This window comes from Octopus bimaculoides, chromosome 14 (assembly GCF_046866305.1).
Source record: "Octopus bimaculoides isolate indiv1 chromosome 14, ASM4686630v1, whole genome shotgun sequence".
Classification (NCBI taxonomy): Eukaryota; Metazoa; Mollusca; class Cephalopoda; order Octopoda; family Octopodidae; genus Octopus; species Octopus bimaculoides.
Window position 1 is genome coordinate 21,235,112 of NC_142941.1, and position 20,348 is coordinate 21,255,459.

General features: G+C 34.5%; 1 protein-coding gene across 5 annotated transcripts in view; it reads left to right on the plus strand.

Moving 5' to 3' along the window:
* Positions 1–20,348, plus strand: part of LOC106876125 (uncharacterized) — a 383,532-nt gene that overhangs the window by 155,185 nt on the left and 207,999 nt on the right. For all 5 annotated transcript variants that reach the window (XM_089362492.1, XM_089362494.1, XM_089362495.1 and 2 more), the window contains one exon: positions 7,728–8,172. In XM_089362492.1, the coding sequence (XP_089218618.1) occupies positions 7,728–8,172 (445 nt within the window). The remainder of the gene's footprint in view (positions 1–7,727; positions 8,173–20,348) is intronic.

Sequence of the window (20,348 nt, forward strand, 5' to 3'; positions counted from 1 at the left end):
GTCAGTGTTCATATACAAGTGTGTGTTTATATACAAGTAAGTTTGTATATTATAGTGTGTGTGTGTGTAAGGGCATTGTAATGATTTAACTATTAAGTTGCCTTCAAGTGAAGGCTAACTGAATCAAGGTGAATTCATGTTCTTCATGTAGCAACACATGTCAACTGTTGATTTAGTTGACAACCCACGTAGAATGATCCTAACTCTGTTGACAACAGCATGTGTAAAATATCATATGTAGTAAGAGCTGTATTGTGAATATGTATGAATGTTAATATAACATCACACAGTTCACTACTATATAATTAAGTGTACATGTTATGTTTATATAATTGAGGATAATAATTCAGTATGTGTGGAACTAAATGTAATTGAAACTATCAAAATTAAACAATTTATATGAAAAGTTTTTGATCTATAAACAACGTCTGAAAGATTATTTTGCAGTTTTTGGTAAGTTATACTCCAGGTGCTTGTCTGGACCTTATCTCACCAAACAGTTTCACTTTTCATTTTACACCTAACAAATTCACTTCTACACTTCCTTTCAATTTGCTCTGACCTGCAGTAACTACAATAATCTAAAATGTATAAAGAAGGTGCAAAATTTTAAGTTCACAAATGTTAAAGATCAAAGTACTTATCAACTTCCCCCTTTTTTTAAAAGAAAAGACATAAGTGTTAAGAAAGATTGAAACAAATAAAATAGTGAATTACTTTTAAAGAAATTTAAAACCTATGAAAGGAACCAGTCATGATCTTACTGAGGACAGTCTTGCTGAATTTATGGAGATTCAGAAGTTTGGTGAAGAATCCTTTTTTATTTTTGGTTCCAAGTCATCACTGCTCTTTATTCATTGTGAAATTAACCCATGTTTTTCAAGAAAGTTTTAGTTTTCTTTTTTTTTCATTGGTGGGTGAGGCAGAATAAGTGGTTTCATCTTTAGCATTTGTCATTATAAAATTGTTTAAGAAACATCATGTTTTGATTATATGTAGCGATTGTAAAAGCTTAAGTCAAAGAAGAAAAAGCATAATTATTTTGGTGAAAACTAGGCTGTTCAAAAACAGAAACCACTAAGGTGCAAATATCAAGTAATACAGTAGAATGCCAGTCTACATGTTTTTCTATATGTATCTTATTGTTCTGAATTCAAAATCAATGGAGATGGGATAGACCAAATAGGCTATGTCACTCTCTCTTTTAGAAAATATACCTTGTGTCTATTCAAAAAAATCCTGTGTTGTTTAGAATGTGTATTGTATTAGATAAATGTATTGTTAGTTCCTTGTGTAAAGTACATGCTCCATTAGAATTTTCTGCAATGATACAAAAGCCCCTATTGATATAATCTTACAGGTAATCTGAGACATCTTCTTCAGAACCCTCTTAAATTCTTGTTATTGACTTGCATGTGAAATTCTGAAAATGTCATAATTGTAGCTTTTCTCAAATAAATCACACACTCACACACACAATGCACATTTACACATACAACTAATACATTTATTCATGATTAGATAACATTTTTGCTGTTTTGTTTTGTTTTGTTTTGTTTTTTTAATGCTATTGTAAATTCCTGGCAAGCTAAGACTGCATACTCTTCAACTGACTTTGTTTCATTTCATCAACATCATTAATGTTTCATGAAAGGCATGGATGTTCTCTACTATAAATTTTAGTTTTATACTTTGGGGGAAATCAATACTGTTTGGCTTTGTAACAGCTCTGTGGTATATGTTTATTACCTAGTTTGATAGACTGAAAAACCACTTAGCCAAATATGTAAATGATTACAAACCGACAAGGAAGTCTATATGTGGCTGCTTGAGCTGCTAGAAATAGCAACCAAATTTCACTTCAATTATACCCTTCTATTTTAAAAACGATATCTAAAATTATTTTGGACTGTGTACATAGTGCCTGAAAAGTAAAAGACAAATGGTCACAGGCTAAAACCTCTTTGACCATAGGTCTGCTCTAAAACTATCGGGCTAAACAGCTATGGCAAAATAAATTACCATTGTTCTTGCTGAGTGGGTGAGTTCATATATCATTTATAGCACCATGCTAAGGAAGTCACTAAACCTCACGTATCTCAATCATCTGACAGCCAAGCATACAAGGGTTGTGATGACTAAGATCAGCACCATCCCTACAACAATTGAATGCTTAGTTAATAGATTGGAACATAGTTGGTAGTAAATTTTACTGAGGAATTAATTTAGCAGTAGGTATAAGAAAGAACTGAAGTCAATTTAGTTTAACAATGGAATTCAGTTCCATTCATTATTGCAATTTATTTTATTCATGCTGAGTGACGGAAAGTAAAATTTATTGCAGTTCAGTTTTAATTTACAAATGTAAGACATCAAATCTTATGATTGAAAGCAATGTAGATGGAGACATTATCATTTATATCAAGACTACTCTGCTAATAATAGTAATAATCTGCAAATGATTTCTAACTTTGGCACAAGGTAACAGATTTATGGGAAACTGGCAATAATAGAAATGGTGATAGTTTCTTACATAAAAACAAGACTACAATTTTAAAAGGAAGGAGTAGAATCAATGCATGTAAAGAACTGGTAGTTAATGGCCTTCGGATTGACACTATCATCATCATCATCCAGTGTTTTAAATCTGGATTTTGTCCCTGTTAACTGGAGTGGCTGGATCTACCTCAATGCCATAGCAACAGAGGTAGGCAGGTGCAGCCCACCCCAACCTTTAGGCTGGCTGGTGCCCATTCTCCTTTGCTATCATTAGGCTTTTTTTGGAGCAGTATTTTCTATGGGGAGCATGCCCTTGCTTACCCCCAACCTCAGTTTCTAGACATGAGTGGTCCCGAGACCAAGGCTTCTACCACGATTTTTAAGAAATGTGATGGAAAACTAGCTCAGGAAGGCAGGGACGCTACTCCCTGAAACCCCTTTCAGAGCCCCCCTACCTAGACAGTGGAATGCAAAGCTAGCCCCAACAGAATTTGGACTCAGAATGTAGATGTAGCTAAAAACTAGTGGAAAAAATTACTCTTAGCCTTTGAGATGTGGGGAGTGTGAGTGGAAAGAATATATGATACAGATAATGCCATTCTGTAGAAGAATGGTGAAGGCTGAAACACATGAACAAGTTAAGTTATGGAATTGGTTGAAGAAGTATTTAAGCGAATGTAAAAAATTGGGCCATGTGAAGTCAAAATGACGCTGAAATAATATTAAAAATACAGTGAAAACAATTAAGTGTTTAAACTGTGCTAGTTTGTACCTTCCTCCATAATATAGATTAAAAGTAACATGAAAAGTTGGGTGGAAAATTATGATCTTGCTTTGGTCTAAAATTTTGCACTTAGGGCCTGAGGAAATAGATTGCTAATTAACATAGTGCTTATATGTGCAGAAGTATACACACGTCTTTGGTGTGGTGAGTGATTTAGGTTCGTTATGGAGGTCTTGAGAACCATAAAAAAATATTTGTTTTTTTTTAATTTTGTTTTGTAGAAAATATTGACTAATTATAAATACATCAAGTAGCATTGCAACAACTTATGTCTGCCTCTTTTGATTTAGGTTATTTAGCTTCATTTTGTAAAAGTGGCATAGAAAGGTTACATTATGGTCTAGAACAGTGATTCCCAACATGGGGCATATGTTCCACTGGTGGGACATGAGATCCAAAGTTTTTTTGTTTTCTTTTTTTTTTATAGTATGACATGGAATTGTGAAAATTTTGTTTTCACAGCAAACATACTACACCTATACTTTTTTCCAACCACCATTGGGGCATACATCTTTCTGGAAAGTTATTGTGGGGCCTGAAGGAAAGTAAGCTGGGCAACACTGGTCTAGAGGTTGAAGGGATCTGACAGACCACTGGTTTAGAAGCAAGTTTCTAACAGGCAGTACATGACATCCATTAAATTGTCTGTTTCTTTTATGTCTGTTTCTATGGGGTGAATGATGTTTGTTGTCTGTTGTTGGAAATTTGAATACTCTGTGTATTCTTTAAATCAGTGGTTCTCAACCAGGTTCCATGTGACTGCTGGGGGTCCACACAAGCAAAACAGTAAATCGGAGGTCCATGATAGTATTTTAGGGGTTAATGAAAAAATTTTGTTTCCAATGTATTTATTGCAAGAAGCAACTAGGTTTCTTCCCAATCACATAGTTCCAGGTTCAGTTCCACTGCATGGCACCTTGGACAAATGTTTTCTACTATAGCCTTGGGCTGGCTAAAGCCTTGTAAGTGAATTTGGTAGATGGCAACTGAAAGAAGCCCATCGTATATATATATATATATATATATATATATATATATATATATATATATATATATATGTGTGTGTGTGTCTTTGTCTTTATGTTTCTGTTTGTCCCCTACCACTACTTGACAACTGGTGTTGGTGTGTTTACATCCCCATAACTTAGTAGTTTGGCAAAAAGAGAGCAATAGGATAAAGTCCTGAGGTCGTTTGTTTGACTAAAACCCTTCATAGCAGTGTCCCAACATGGCTGTAATCAAATGACTGAAACAAGTAAAAGATAAAAGATAGTTCAGTGTGTTTCTAACCACTGTGACATGTTCTCCCAGAGTGCTATTGCAAACCTATACAAGTACATGTGTGAAGAACAAAATTGGAATTTTGGAAGAAGTATCAATAAAACTAGTTTTTAAACATCAAATAATTATGGGGATCCACCTGAATAAAATAGTAATCAAAGGGGTCCATAGGTAAAAAAACAGTTGAGAACCACTGCTTTAAACCGTTTCAGTTATATTACTAATGTCCTCAAGGAAAGCGTAATCATCATAACTTCTCATACCTTCTGTATCTCTTAGAATTCTTTGACTTCACACAAATTTAGTAAATCGTTACAATAAGTGATGGTTTGTTGGAACAGTAAAATGTGGAATGGAATACCATGTGCTGTTTACGTTGTGCCACTTCTATAGATTTTTACATGAATAAAGTCAGAGCATTCAATACATACAGTGAAATATATTAAACGATATAATTCATTGGTGATAATTCATCATGAATTATAGTTTCATATCCTGGGAAGCTGTTTAATCAATAACTCAGCCTCCATGAATTGTAATTTTTTTGTTGTTGTTTCCAGTATTGTATTATGAGTTTGAAATATGATAATGGGTGTAACTCATTACATATTTTATTCAGGGTGAGTTATTTCCCTTGGGTTAACTAAAAATGAAGTGGGTGCAGGTTTATGATGAGTAAGGAGGAAGGGTTAAATAAACTACTATTCTTGTTGTTTGTTCCTTCTCAAGTTATGCCTGGCTCATAAAGGCCAGTTTCCTGGGTTTTATTGGCATATAAGTTCCCCACCTGGACGGGATACTGGTCTGTTGCAGGTGAGCTGCTAGATGCAGGAAGAAAGGGTGAGAGAAAGTTGTGGCAAAAGAGTAAGTAGAAGTTCGCCATTACCTTCTTCCGGAGCTGTGTTTCACTCATAAACGCACACATTGCCCGGTCTGAGATTCGAACCTGCGATCCTTCCACTAGGCCATATGCCTCCACTAAATAAACTACTATATGATAGTGAAATTATGAAGTTATCAGTAAGTGTACTGTTATATGATATAGTAGGATAAAGACAAAAAAAGAGATAGTGTGATTGCTCCTAATAAATAGTTTAGTATTAATCCATTCACTCAGTTAGGGACATAATCTGCCAGTGTTTCGATATATATTTACTGATGTATTCTTTCAAAAACTAGATGTAATTGGATTGTTTTGTTCCGCTTTTCTGTATTTCTGATAAAAATAAATACAGCTGAAATATTGTTGCTTAAATTTACATCTACCATACAACTTACTCTACAAAGAATATCACAACTCCATCTAAATAAACATTATATGAAAGAGTTACTGAATAAGGTAGATTTAGTTAAATGCATGTGCTAGAAATTTTTCATCTATGACCCTCAGATCATGAATAGTAATGTTACTTTAATAGAAAGACATGCAACTGTCAAGGATTTAAGGATATTAGAACCATTAAAATCTGACTCCTTAGTTATGATATCCAAAATATATTCCATAAATACATCAATACAAAACAATAAGAAACAAAACTTCTTGCTATCAGATAAAACAAAAAACCTTTTTACAGCAGTAAATAGTTCCTATAACAAACTCTTAAATAAGAACATTACAGATATACAAGATATTTAATAGAAATATCATTAAGAGTAGTTATAGTTGCACCAAAAAATCATTGCTGCTTTTATAGCCAATATAAGCAAAAGAGAACTTCTCATTACAAACATACGAAACTCTCCTGTGTGTAATTCTATAATTCCCAAAACCCTAATATCTCAGTTTCTATTTCTAGCAAGATGAGCAACCATTTAGAGGCTCTCATAATTAGCTGTTATATATATATGAATATTAATCAGTGGTTAACTTCAGTAGAAATTTTTCATATACTAAAGATGTCTTCTGTTTCTTATTTCTTACTCTTATTGTTTAACCTCTGGTAATCCTAGTTAAGCAAATAATTCTGGCCATCCAGTATCCTATTTTGGTTTGTTCTTAAAGTTAGTAAAATGTGATTTGAGAGAGACTTGACTACTATTTCTAACTGCCAAATGATCATGCCTTTTTGTGGAATGAGAGTTAAATTTTCAGGCCAGGGTGGGTGGGGGCACCCTAATACATTCGTCTGATGTATGAAATCACAGTTCATTAACAAAGGTACTACTATTTTATGTTCTCACTTCAAAAATTGAAAACAGCCAGCAGTCTCTTGTTTTCCCGGCTGTTCATATTTGCTTCCATGGCTCACAAACACAGACTACTGATTTAGTGATTGTTATAACAAGTGTAATATGTGTGTTTGTGTGTATAAAAAAGCTCTGCTTTTTTGACAGTAATGCTCAATTTTTTTGCCCATCATGATCTCATAGTCTCTCTTTTTTTTTTCTTTTGTCTGCCTCTTCTATAATTTCTATAATTTACATCAATGTCCAAAATTTGCTAATTATACTTGAAGCCCTCACATTAAATCAGTCTCAGTGTTCTATTTTTCACCTTAAAGTCCCACAATAAGCATCAAATACAAAGTTTTAATTCTAAAAACTACTGTATTTGCAATACATTAACTCCCAAATTTTCAAACTCTACATTAATTGTACACAACAGTACTTATCTTCTCCATCTTCTTGGTTCAGTAGTTCTTATCTCATCCTCAAAAGTACACTGTTTCTCTGCTAAAAAATACTTGATCCTCAGTTCTTCATTCAAAAGGAATTGTTCACTACTGTTAGTTGTGAAAGCCCAGTAGAATTAACTAGTTTCATTAGCTTAGTGTATTTCCTAAAGGTTTAGCTTAAAGACGGATGACTTCAGCATGGAGAAGGATAGGCTCAGTTATTAGAGACACTTTAGGTACAACACACTGAGTCAAATTTTGCTGTATACTAATAATATATGGGTTACCTAGCAGCTACTTGGTAACTTAATAGGAGCTGCTGTTCCTATTAAGAGTGTTACCTTAAAACAATAAGGAAGATGCCTCACATTTCCAAATTCAATTACTACTAAGATGGATTTTTGCTTCACAACCAATGAAAATAAGTCTTTAACATAAGTATCCAAAACACACCAAGTTTTGTTACCTCCCTCTTTTACGAAAAGCACTTTTGTCTTTTTTTTTTTTAAAGCAAAATATTTATTACTTATTTTTCTTTTGTTATCCAGGATGGTGATGATGACATAAAGATAATGATATCAGAAAAGAAATCATCTCCATCAACAGCAGAGATACCCAGTAACATTGGAGTAGATCAGCATATCAACAGCCCTGTGGACATGGTCTCTTCTTACCCCGAGCAAAGCTCACCAAATGAAGAGCATTCACCTCTCAAGGAGAAACCAAATAAAAAGAGTCTTTCAAAACTTGTCCGGAAGGGCAAAGATAAAATCCCTGTGGTTCAAGTGCCTCCTCAGATCAACAGACAGGACTTGACATGTGATGACAAGATCAAGGTTGATCCTTCTTCTTCTTCTTCTCCATTCAACTGCATTCCTCAATTAGAGACAAGCCTTTCTTCGGATTCTTACCCAGAGATGGCTCCAGATTTCGTTGCTGATGAAACAGATTCTCAAGATATTGCAAATGAAGGATTTGTACCCGCTTCAGAAGGTAAAAGAGATTTTGCTTTTATTTCTGTCTTTTGTTTTATCAACTCTTTTTGCTTATGATTGTAGCATCCTTTATGCTAATTATATATTATATATGATTGGTGATAATGATATATTTTTTTGTTTTGTTTTTTTTTTTTCATATTGTATACTATAATCTTGTTTCAAAGACTGTGATCTTTTCACTGATCTCTGCAATATTTTTTCCAACACACAATTTCAGGTTTAGCTTTGCTTGCCAAATATATATACAAGATAGATTTTGCATTAATTTTTATTTATTTCATAGTGTATGTTTGGTAGTCTATAAAATACCTCCAAATTTGCATTAATTAGTGGAAGAAATATTTTCATTTGTTTTGAATACCTAGAACGACTTTACTGAAAGTAAGATGAGGACAAATTAAAAACGAGGGAGAATGAAGACAGTAACTTGTGAAATGCACACTGACAATTAACACACTGCCATAATATAATTAATTAATCAGTCAAAATCAAGTCTTGGGAGGCTTACCTTCTACACCTCAAGTTTTCCACCATCTTTCTCCTTATTCATTCTATAATATTGCTCATCTCCACCCTTGTGCTCTTCTTATTCCTATTTTATCAGTATTTGTCCATGCATGTCTGTTTATTAAAGGTAGGGTTTCATGGTGTTGTTTTATATGACCAAACCATTTCATTTATAGCCTTTTCAAACTGACAGAAGAGTTTCATGGCTTACAAGTCTTCTCAAGTATTTCTTTACTAGTACACTCACTAGTTTGATGTTCTTTATAGCTTTTCAGTAATATTCTATTCCAAAGCCCCAGATCCTTTTCTCACTTTCACCAACTAACAACCAACATTCACACTCTCACAGAGTAAAGTTGAAATATGTGTGTATCTGTGTGTATATTTAACATATATTATATATCTATGCATATATTATTATATCAGTCGGTGGTTCATATATCTGAAAAAGAAGCACACTCTAAAACATTAAAGTAGAAATATTTAGAAAGTTTTTTTTTTTATGGTTGGTCAGAAAGTGACCATTGGTTTCACACTGATAAAGCTCTTAACTGTATAGGCAACTATATAGCTAAGAGCTTTATTGGTGCAAAACCAGTGATCGCTCTCTGACTGGCCATAACCTTCTAAATATATATTGTTTGATGTGATACAGTCATTTTTTTTTTTGTTTTTTTAAGGAGATATAGACAACTAACTTCAGTCTAATATATTATTGATTTCTATTTCATTCATACACATGAATGAAAAGCACAATCAAACTTAAGATTTGAATTGATGTATAGTTTATGGTTCACTTGCATTTGTATCAAATCTCTCCTTCCCCCATAGAATAGAAAATGAATCTGTTTATAAAAAAAAAAATTGTTTGCATAGACAATAAGTAGGAATATCAAACTGTTGATTTGAGCCTATTACTTTTATTTGTTTTATTTAACAGTGGTGGATTTCAGTACAGTATTTCAAAGATTCAAACTAGATATGCAAAAATAATTTCGTAGTACTAGTATATTAGTTATTTCCTGCTTCACTAAGTTATGCAATCATGGTAGTGTGTGTGTGTATGGTGTGAGAGGGAGAGAGTTATCTCTACATCTGCTGCAATTAGTTGGAGGATAGAACCATATGAACAAGCTACTTTTTCAACACAATGTTCTACCATTACTTCCTTTGTCCCACCACCACCACCACCACCAAAAACACCTCCCACTATTGCTTTTAGTGTTTACTTCACTGACATGTTTAGTATTTATAACCCTTATCGTTATCACCATCATTACTGTGAGCCAACAAGTAGTCTCTACAGTCACTTGAACTGCTAGTGATAACTAAATCTCTCTCTTAAATCAAAATTATCATTTTAAATAAAAAAAAAAATAAAGGAGTAATAGATAAGGTAGCTGAGCAGAGATTACCACTAGAACATCTGCTTGATCAGGACTGGTCTGAAGTTGTTAAACAACCATTGTTTCTTTAGTGTATTTTTGTTTCCATGATAGCTTGGGTTGAAAAGATCTTCGATTTCACCATATATCCTGAATTGTATGTAATCCTGTGTTAGACATGGAAGCAATAATGTCTTTGAGATCCAGTGTTCCCCACTTTGATAGAAGAAACTGCTACAAATTACAACAGATTTTAAAATGAAGCAAATGAACATTTAAAAAGTTTTTCATTTAAATTGTGAATAAGGAATTGAGAGGAAAACTTTGGTTTTAGTTATGTGGTTTCATAAGAACATCTACATTTCCTGATGATTTTCAAGCTCATTCCCTTGTTTTGTTATGAATAAATATTAATTATGTCAAAATTAGAGGAATGGAAAATCTGTCATGTGACTTTTGTGCTTTTTCCAAGTACATTAACTGCACTAGTGAAATGGTTTCAACTGTAATTGAAACTGTATTATACCTTACCCTGAGTTTATTCTGGTATATGAGAAATTAGTTGATAAATTAAGAAAAGAACAGTAAACCATTTTTAGAATAAAGCAGTTTTATAGGTACAGGCATGGCTGTGTGGTAAGAAGCTTGCTTCCCAGCCACATGGTTGCAGGTTCAGTCCCACTGTGTAGCACCTTGGGCTAGTGTCTTCTACTATGGCCTCAGCCCAACCAAGACAGAAACTGTATGTGTGTGTGTGTGTGTCCCACCACCACTAATTGACAACCGGTATTGGTTTGTTTACATCCCTGTAACTTAGCAGTTTGGCAAAAAGAGACCAATAGAATAAGTATCAGGCTCAAAAGCAAAATAAGTACTGAGGTCAACTCATTTGACTAAAAGTTCTTCAAGGTGGTGCCCCAGCATGATTGTAGTCTAATGATTGAAACAGATGAGATAAAGATACAAGACTGGATATCTGGTTCATTACAAGTATAACCTATCAAAATTTTCCTCATCTCATTTGTGCTGGCAGAAATACAGCCTGGACTAAATATATTGATTAAAAAGCTCACCTAGCATCATTTGAACAAATAACTCTTAAATATTTTCTCCAAGTATGTCTGCTAATTATGATAATGTTTTCAAGGGGCTGATATCGCCAGATTCTCCATCACCTGTAGAGCTGCCACGTGATTATGTGATCCTTTGTAGAAATGATCCTAAGGGGTCATCACTTGCAACAAGGGGCAACACAGCCAATGCACTGGAAATGGGCAGTTACTGAGGGATCAGTTGATCAGCCAAGTCAAGGGCGTAGCGAATAAGTTCTTTAGCTAAGTCAATAGAGGATACTGTTAGCTTGTATAAGATGCAAGTTTGTTTTTGTCAAGAGGTAGAATAATTCTGATCACATATAAGCATGCAAAGTGTAAGTAATGTCACAATGTCAATTGCATGTATATATATATATATATGTAATCATCATCATCATCTTTTAACATTTGTTTTCCATGCTAGCATAGGTTGGACAGTTTGACCAGAGGTAGCAAGCTGGAGAGCTGTACCAGGTTCTAGTTTGAATTGGCTTGGATTTTGTGGCTGGATGCTCTTCCTAATGCCAACTGCTTTACAGAGTGTGCTGGGTGCTTTTAACATGGCACTGACATGAATGCTTTTTGCATGACACCATCATCATCATCATTATTGTATGTCCGCTTTCCATACTGGCATGGGTTGGACAGTTTGACTGAAAACTGGTAATCTGGGGGTTGCACCAGATTCTGACCTGATTTGGCAAGGTTTCTATGGCTGGATGCCCTTCATAACACCAACCACTCCGAGAGCGTAGTGTGTGTTTTTGGATGTAAAAAATATGAATTCTGTAGACAAGGTCAGAACAGTACTAGAGGAGTATTTTTCGTCCTGGACAGGTGAATTTTGGAAGAGGGACCTTGCAAGTCTACTAAATAGATGGAAGCGATTGTAGAAAATGAAGGAGAGTATATTTTAGATTGAAAAAGAACTTTGTAGCAGACATCCTGTCCTTTGGGCAGTTGTTGGCAAGTCATTAGAATGGAGATATGCACATACACCCACACATATATATATAATGTATGTGTATGTAATTATATAAAGGTGATTGATTGACAGAGTCATTAGAGTATTGGATAGGATGCTTTGTGGTATTTATTCCTGTTCTCTATGCTGAGGTCAAGTTTGTCTTTACTCCTTTGGAAGTGTCAATAAATAAAGAGTATATTAAATATAGAGGGAGGATTATTCTTTCTCTGTCTGTCTGTCTGTCTCTCTCTCTCTGTCTCTCTCTCTCTCTCTGTCTCTCTCTCTCTCTGTCTCTCTCTCTCTCTCTGTCTCTCTCTCTGTCTCTCTCTCTCTCTGTCTCTCTCTCTCTGTCTGTCTTTCTCTCTCTCTCTCTCAAATTGCTTGTGCTCAGATAAAAAGTGGGATGAGCTTTATCAGCTTCAAAAATACCCAAGATATGCTGTGTCTTGGCTGTAATCCTACAACTCCATGTGGGGTTGAGGGCTCCACCAGAACGTAAATGTGTATGTGATATCTACAGTCAAGGCTGCAGGTTTAAGATTAGACTTCCTAATGATTCCAGCACTTGCCCTTCATCCTCTTCCACAGGTGTGCTCAGTCTGCAATGCTGATGGATGCCTCTTAGATGCCTACATATGTACTTAGGTACATACATGCATGCAGACAAACAAATAGACAGGTGGTGGTTATGTGTTGTATATACGAGTGTGCATGTTATTACTTTTCTCTCAGCTTTCTTCTATGACATAATTACACACACACACACACACACACACACACACACACACACAAATCCAAATGCTTTATCTCAGGGAATGACTCATTTCTTTACTCTGCTGAGTTAAGTGTTTACATTTCTTTTTTTTTTTTTTTTTTAAGTCTTTTCAATCTTGTTAATATATTTTCTCTCTCTTCTATTACCTCAAATATCAAAGGACACTTAGATATAATTTATTCCACTTAGCAAATATTTTGATAGTCTTTCTACTACATAACAACAACAGTGTTAACTACAATATTCCAAGGTTTTCTAATGACAAAAATCTTATATGTACACATACATATAGTAGCATACATGCATGCACAGTGACTTTACTTAGTTTAAAAATGAGGGTATACTTCAATGAATAAATTTCAATGAGTAAATTTCAATGAGTAAACTTCAATTATTTCCGTTTATTTAATTACTGATGATTCAAAACTACATATAGACAAAATGAGAATTTTTTATTTTTTCAAACAGTGTTAAGTTTAAACTCACAAAAATTTTAATTAGCATTATGCAGTCATTGAAAGCAGAGTATATAATCCATTTTCTTAACCCTTTCATTGTCATTTCTCTGTTGAAATACACTGCCTTTATTTCAATTAATTTTTTAGATAATGGAGAATTTCGTAAAATAACTTTGTCACTATTAAGCTGGTGTTTGGTTCATAAATTAGCACAAAATTTTAATGGAAAGTTTTTAACTTAGATTATTTTAAAATATAAATTTCATAATGACAGAGTACCAAGATATGTGGTGCATTGTTGTACTCAAGAAGACCTGCCCACCACAACAGAATTAAGATCCTAAAATCAAGGTGCCACACAAAAAGCATTGGTGTGGGTGCTGGTGCCATGTAAAAAGCACCAAGTACACTCTGTAAAGTGGTTGGTGTTAGAAGGGGCATCCAGCTGTAGAAACCAAGCCAAAACAGACTATGGAACCGGGTGCAGCCCCTCACCCTGTCAGTCCCTGTCAAGCTGTTCAATCCATTCCAGCATGGAAAAAGGATGTTAAATGTTGTTGATGATGATGATGATAATTTTTTTTATCATAGAATCAGGGTCAGTCTCAGGCAGGTTGTTATCAAAAGGGTATAACCAAAATCAGGTATTTTTTTTTGCATATTAGAAGTTCCACAATTGGGAAATTCTTGAAGGTAATTGGAAAGGTTTTTAAAAATTGTTCTATTGTTGTTGACAAGTTGATAGTAAAAATTGTAATAAGAATTATTTTGGTGAAAATCAATGTCATGTGAAATTGAACTGTCAGAAAATTTTTTATAAAACTACTCCTCACAGTATATCTTGTATCTTTTACTTGTTTTCAATCATTGGACTGCAGCCATGCTGGAGCACTGCCTTGAAGGGCTTAGATGAACAAATAAAGTTCAGTACTTTTTTTTAGGTCTGGTTTTTATTCTATCAGATCTCTTTCACCTGGCCACTGAGTTATAGGAACATAAACAAATCAACACTGGTTGTCAAACAGGAACACACACACACACACATGCATGCACATGTGCATACACACACACAGATATACAACAAGCTTCCACATAGTTTCCATCTACCAAGTTCACTCATAAGGCATTGATCAGTCCATGGATATAGTAGAAGATACTTGCTCAAAGTGCTGTGCAGTGGGACTGAATCCAAAACCACATCGTTGCAAGCTTTTTGACCACATAACCAAGCCTGAAACTGCATTATGAAATGTAAATACATATGTTTAGATTTGGGTCCCAGACCCAAGCTGTTCCAATTTACTAAAAACAAATATGTCATCATTTTGAAATCCAAAACACTTCCAGTCTGGCCCCAAGTATTTCAGGTAAAGGACTACCAACTGTATTTGTTGAACCTCAAATATAAATCTCACTTAATTTAAACACATTTTAGAAAAAAATATTTTTATTCTAATATTTGATATTATATTCTAAATAAGACAAACTATTCTTAACTATTTGATTATCTCATTCTAAGATCTGTTGTTGGGAAATAAAAGTGTTTATCAACAAAAATGTGATCAAGAATTTCTTAACTGCATAAGCTGAAATAGAAATTTTTAGCCACAACTGCTGATGTTGGAGGCTCAATAACTGTGGTTTATCATATTGTAAATCTTTTCAATGAAACTAATGTTTTTTCTGACTATCTTAAATCAGGGTAGTAACTAAAGAATTTCTGAAAGAATGGATCGATACTTTCATCATTTGCTGATGAAGAACAGAAAAATGATTGCTAATTGACATTTTGAATGACATTTGACAGAAATGCTGCGTGCAGACTGGTATCGCTACCATAAAAAGATAAAACTAATTTTGGTTTGTAGAATGTGATACACATTAATAAAAAAAAAATTGTATATTTCTCTTGGAAACCAATGTGCCTGCATACAATTTGCTTGAGAGTATAAGAATTGCATGTCTTCAATTAGATCAAAAATTTTGTGATTAGTTGAGTTGAAATTAAATTTGTTCATCCTCTCTCCTTCATCTGCCACCTTATCTCTTCCTATCACTCACTCTTCTTTTCTCACACTTTGTGTGATATTCTCTATTCAATCTCATTAACAAGGGATGGCATCAGATCTGTCTTTATTCAAAACCTTTCACCTTCATGTCTTGTTCTAAAGACACCCTACCATCCTCTTAAATCTCCCATCTATACACCAGACTAATGAATTTAAGGTGACAGAATGATGTCAAAACACATGATGTCCCAAAGTCCCTTTTTGCTAATGAATCAAGTATGTTATGAACATATATATTTATCTGAAAGGAGAAGTTTTTCTCCAATGATGAAATACAATATTGATTAGCATATTCACAGTCTGAATCTGCCAGAATGAATATGGATGTCATTGCTCTGATTCTCACTATTCACTGCACACAACGATTTATTGTTTTTTTTTTGCTAGTTTGTTTGTATAGATGTATGTATGTATGTATGCATGCATAAAGGACACAAGCAAGGCTAAATGCAATATTGAGGTTCAAGGTTTCATCCTGTTTCATAGCAGCTTGAGGAAATGCCTTTACTTACAATGCTTGGGTGGAATCAAGCCTTGGGAATAAACTTGGTAGACATAAACTGTGTAGAAGCTATTCAGATGGACTGTACCCACGATTCAAAAGTCTAGTGTTGTTACATTGATTCTACTTGGGAATTGCATTAAAAGTACACATATCAATGGAAAATACAGCCACTCCACTTACTAATTCGATGGGTAGGTCATCTATTTGACTGAATAACTGAAGGCTCATTTGTCAAAGTTGATGGGAGAGTCCACTTCTCTCACACACACACATGGACATATATATATATATTCACTTTTTGTTTCCTTTGTGCAAAGAATTTTGTGTATCATCATCATCTTGTCTACACAGAGAAACCCCAATAAAATCGAAGTGAATTATCAGAGGCACTGATTGAATACTTAATATACTATTATAAATCTCTACTTACTACTATTTTTTAAAAATGAAATCAAGGCATCGATTTTTATCCACTTTTCTTCAGTGTCTGAACATTTTGTACTTTCTGAGCCTGAATGACACAAATGTCAAATACTCTATTTTTTTTTTTTTGCATATAGGGAAAAGTTCTCAACTTCTTTAAATTCCTTCAAATTACTTCATATTCTAGACACTAATACTCACTCTTAATATCAGAAGGATCTTATTTTATCATTCCAACAATGATTAGATTGCCTTAGTAACATAACTTATCTACTTCTTGGAATGAACTCTATGCTATCTTAAACCATAGCCTCATCAATATGCTTAGATTTCATCAACTTACATGGTTGAAACAATATACTTAGCCGTAGTTAAATATTGGTTCATAGAGTCAGCTTACTTGGAATGCTGCTGCACTCCTTAAATATTATTATGCTTCATAGCCTGCAACATTCCTATCTATTCCTTTCCTTAGTCATCATTATGAACTTTAATACTAAGGGCTCACTTTTAAACATTTATTATGTTCTTGCTATTTCATTAGAACTTCCTTCCAAATTTCTTTTTCAATTCCTTGATTAATTCTACAAGAAGTTTGTTCCTTCTTTAACATTAATATGCAGAAACTATAGGAGAATCCCAAGTTTTGCTTTGAAGTATTCAAGGACAATACTACAAAAGATGAAACTGCTTACAATTCATTTAACTCAATGTTAAAATTTATATTGTGAAGGTGCAATGGCCCAGTGGTTAGGGCAGCAGACTCGCAGTCATAGGATCGCGGTTTCGATTCCCAGACTGGGCCTTGTGAGTGTTTATTGAGTGAAAACACCTAAAGCTCCACGAGGCTCCGGCAGGGGATTGTGGTGAACCCTGCTGTATTCTTTCACCACAACTTTCTCTCACTCTTACTTCCTGATTCTGTTGTGCCTGTAATTCAAAGGGTCAGCCTTGTTACACTGTGTCACGCTGAATATCCCCGAGAACTACGTTAAGGGTACACATATCTGTGGAGTGCTCAGCCACTTGCACGTTAATTTCACAAGCAGGCTGTTCCGTTGATCGGATCAACGGGAACCCTCGACGCCGTAAGCGATGGAGTGCCAACATACAATATGAATATGCATAAACTATAAAGAGAATCCCAAGTTTTGCTTTAAAGTATTCAAGGACAAAACTACAAAAGATGAAACAGCTTACAATTCAGTTAAGTCAATGTTAAAATTTGTATTAACCTGTAAGTTATTGAGAAAAATTTCAGAAGTAACATTTCTATGCATGATTGCATGTTCAATATGCACCAGGTAATGTTCCAGTGGTGTTAAGTGGAAGGCAAGCCTCCAATAATCCAACATTATGATGTAGTTTCAATCATTGCATTTCTCTTACACTGCTAATATCCTTGAAAAAGACATTAAACCTCATAAGCCCTACATTAACCTGTCTTCTCAATTGGATTAATCAACCTATACTATAAAACAAGTAGAAAATTTGTTTAATATTTGATGTTTTAGTTTTCATTTGAAGGTGTGTCTATGTGATAAGAAGCTTGCTTCCCAACCACATGGTTCTAGGTTTGATCTGACTGTGCAGATCAAAGCCTTTTGAGTGGATTTGGTAGACAGAAACTGAAAGAAGCCCATCATATGTGTGTGTGTGTGTGAGAGAGAGCGAAAGAGTTTATGTGTGTGTTTGTCCTCCACCACCACTTGACAACTGGTGTATTTACATTCCTTTAACTTAGCGGTTTGGAAAAAGAGGCTGATAGAATAAGTACTTGGTTTTAAAAAAATAAGTACTGGAGTTGATTCATTCAGGTAAAAATTCTTCAAGGCAATGCTCCAGCATGGCTACAGTCTGATGACTGAAACAAATAAGAAATAAGATAAAAGAATTATTTCACTCACATCAATATTTCCTTCCCAACCTAAAGATCTTAGGTTCTGTGTTGTAAGCAACATGAAGAGCTACCAACATAGAATCTAAATTTGTTTGAAGATTCAAAATATGGAAAACTGGAAATACAGCAACCACCATATTGGTTTTTTTTTTTCTGTTGGGTTTATTATTGCTTCTGACTCTTACTAGATGTAAGAAACATTTATAATTTTGTTTGTTTTTTATATTATATTATATATTATTTATATATTTGAAATTCTCAATGTAATATGGACCTTTATTAAATATATATGGTGTTACTCATTCGTATGTATTCAAAACCCACTCTATTTGTAACTCACTAAAAAAATAGAATAGCTGAAAATATATGTTAGATTTTTGGGTAATGAGATTATATCATGCACTTAATTATTAAAAAACTACTGAGCACCAGTTCTGATGTTCTCATTTAAACTGCATCCCCCAAATATTCTCTGATTACATTCATCTTTTATATGAACAAAACATGACTTTTTAAATACCTAAGTGTATTGAATATTAACAACAGAGTGTTAGAATGCTTAACAGCAAATACACAAGACGTATTTACTTTTGTAAAACATTATTATTTAACTTTCCTGATTGTTGTGAGGATATGAAACGCATACGACCCACATCATGCAGATGATTGTCCTATGGTGGTACACTAAAAATTTGTAGAATGAAATTGTCATCCTGAACGTACATTTTTTCCTAGCAAAACTATCTTTTGTATAAGTTATCAGTTTTATACTTTGTTGGGCATATGATATAGCAAGCATGAAAAAAAAAAGTATCTCGGTGCTAATTGCAAGAAATACTATTGTGACAAATGCACGGAGCACGTCATTCAGAATCCATTTCAAATCTGGTCTCAGTATTACTAATAATATTGATGGGAACGTATTAGAACAATTATTCGCTTATAAAAAGTTTTACGTTTTTGTCCTGAAAAACACCTACTTCTGACAAGGTAAAATATTTTTATTGTTGTAGGACTCTAGAAACGGAAATGGAGTGCCGATTTAACTGCTATTTCTTGCAAAGCGAGCGAGTGACCACACAGAAGCTCCCTCGTTAGTGAGTTGGTCTCAGGGAGACAACTCTTGGTATCTTATTATTTCAACCTGTTCGTTCATTAGAAAAATTTTTTTTTTTTTACATATTTTACTACTTGTAATATTTCAAACTCAGCAGTAGTGGAATTAAAGTGTTCAGTTACAAATTAAAGCAATGAGCTTTTGGCTGATGACATGTTTTCTGTCAATCTGAAAGTACGGTTCGGATTAATGACGATACAAGCTCCTTACCGATTGAAAATGTAGCAAGAAAAAGATAAAATCTCTTGTTTCAGTCATTGGACTGCTGCCTGCCTGGGTACAGCCTTGAAGGGTTATAGTCGAACGAGTTGACCTCAGTAATTCTTTTTCTATTTAACCTGGTTCTTGTATCAGTCTCTTGATACAGGGACGTAAACAAGCCAACACCTGTTGTCGAGCGATGGTGTGGGACAAACACACATGTGCGTGTCTTTTATCTTTCACGTGTTTCAGTTATTTGACTGCGACCATGCTGGGGCTCCGCTTTGAAAGGTTATAGTCGAACAAATCGACCCCAGGACTTTTTTTTAAAACTTAGTACTTATTCTATTGGTAGCGCACCAACACCGGTTATCAAGTGATGACAGGGGACAAACACTGATACAAAGAAACACACACACACACACACGCGCGCATGTGTGTGTGGTGGGCTTCTTTCAGTTTCCATCTACCAAATCCACTCCCAAGGCGTTGGTTGGCCCAAGGCTTTTCTAGAAGACACTTTGCCCAAGGTGCCATGCAGTGGAACTGAACCTGGAACCATGTAGTTGGGAAGCAAGCTTCTGACCACATGGCCACGCCTACGCCAATACATGCAACAGGCTTCATTCGGTTTCCATCTACCAAATCCACTCACAAGACTGACCTGGAGCTATAGGAGAAGTCACACTAACACAAAAAGCATCACGCAGTGGGTCTGAACCCAGAAACTTGTGTTTGGTAAAAATACATTTGTTTTATATCATGATCCA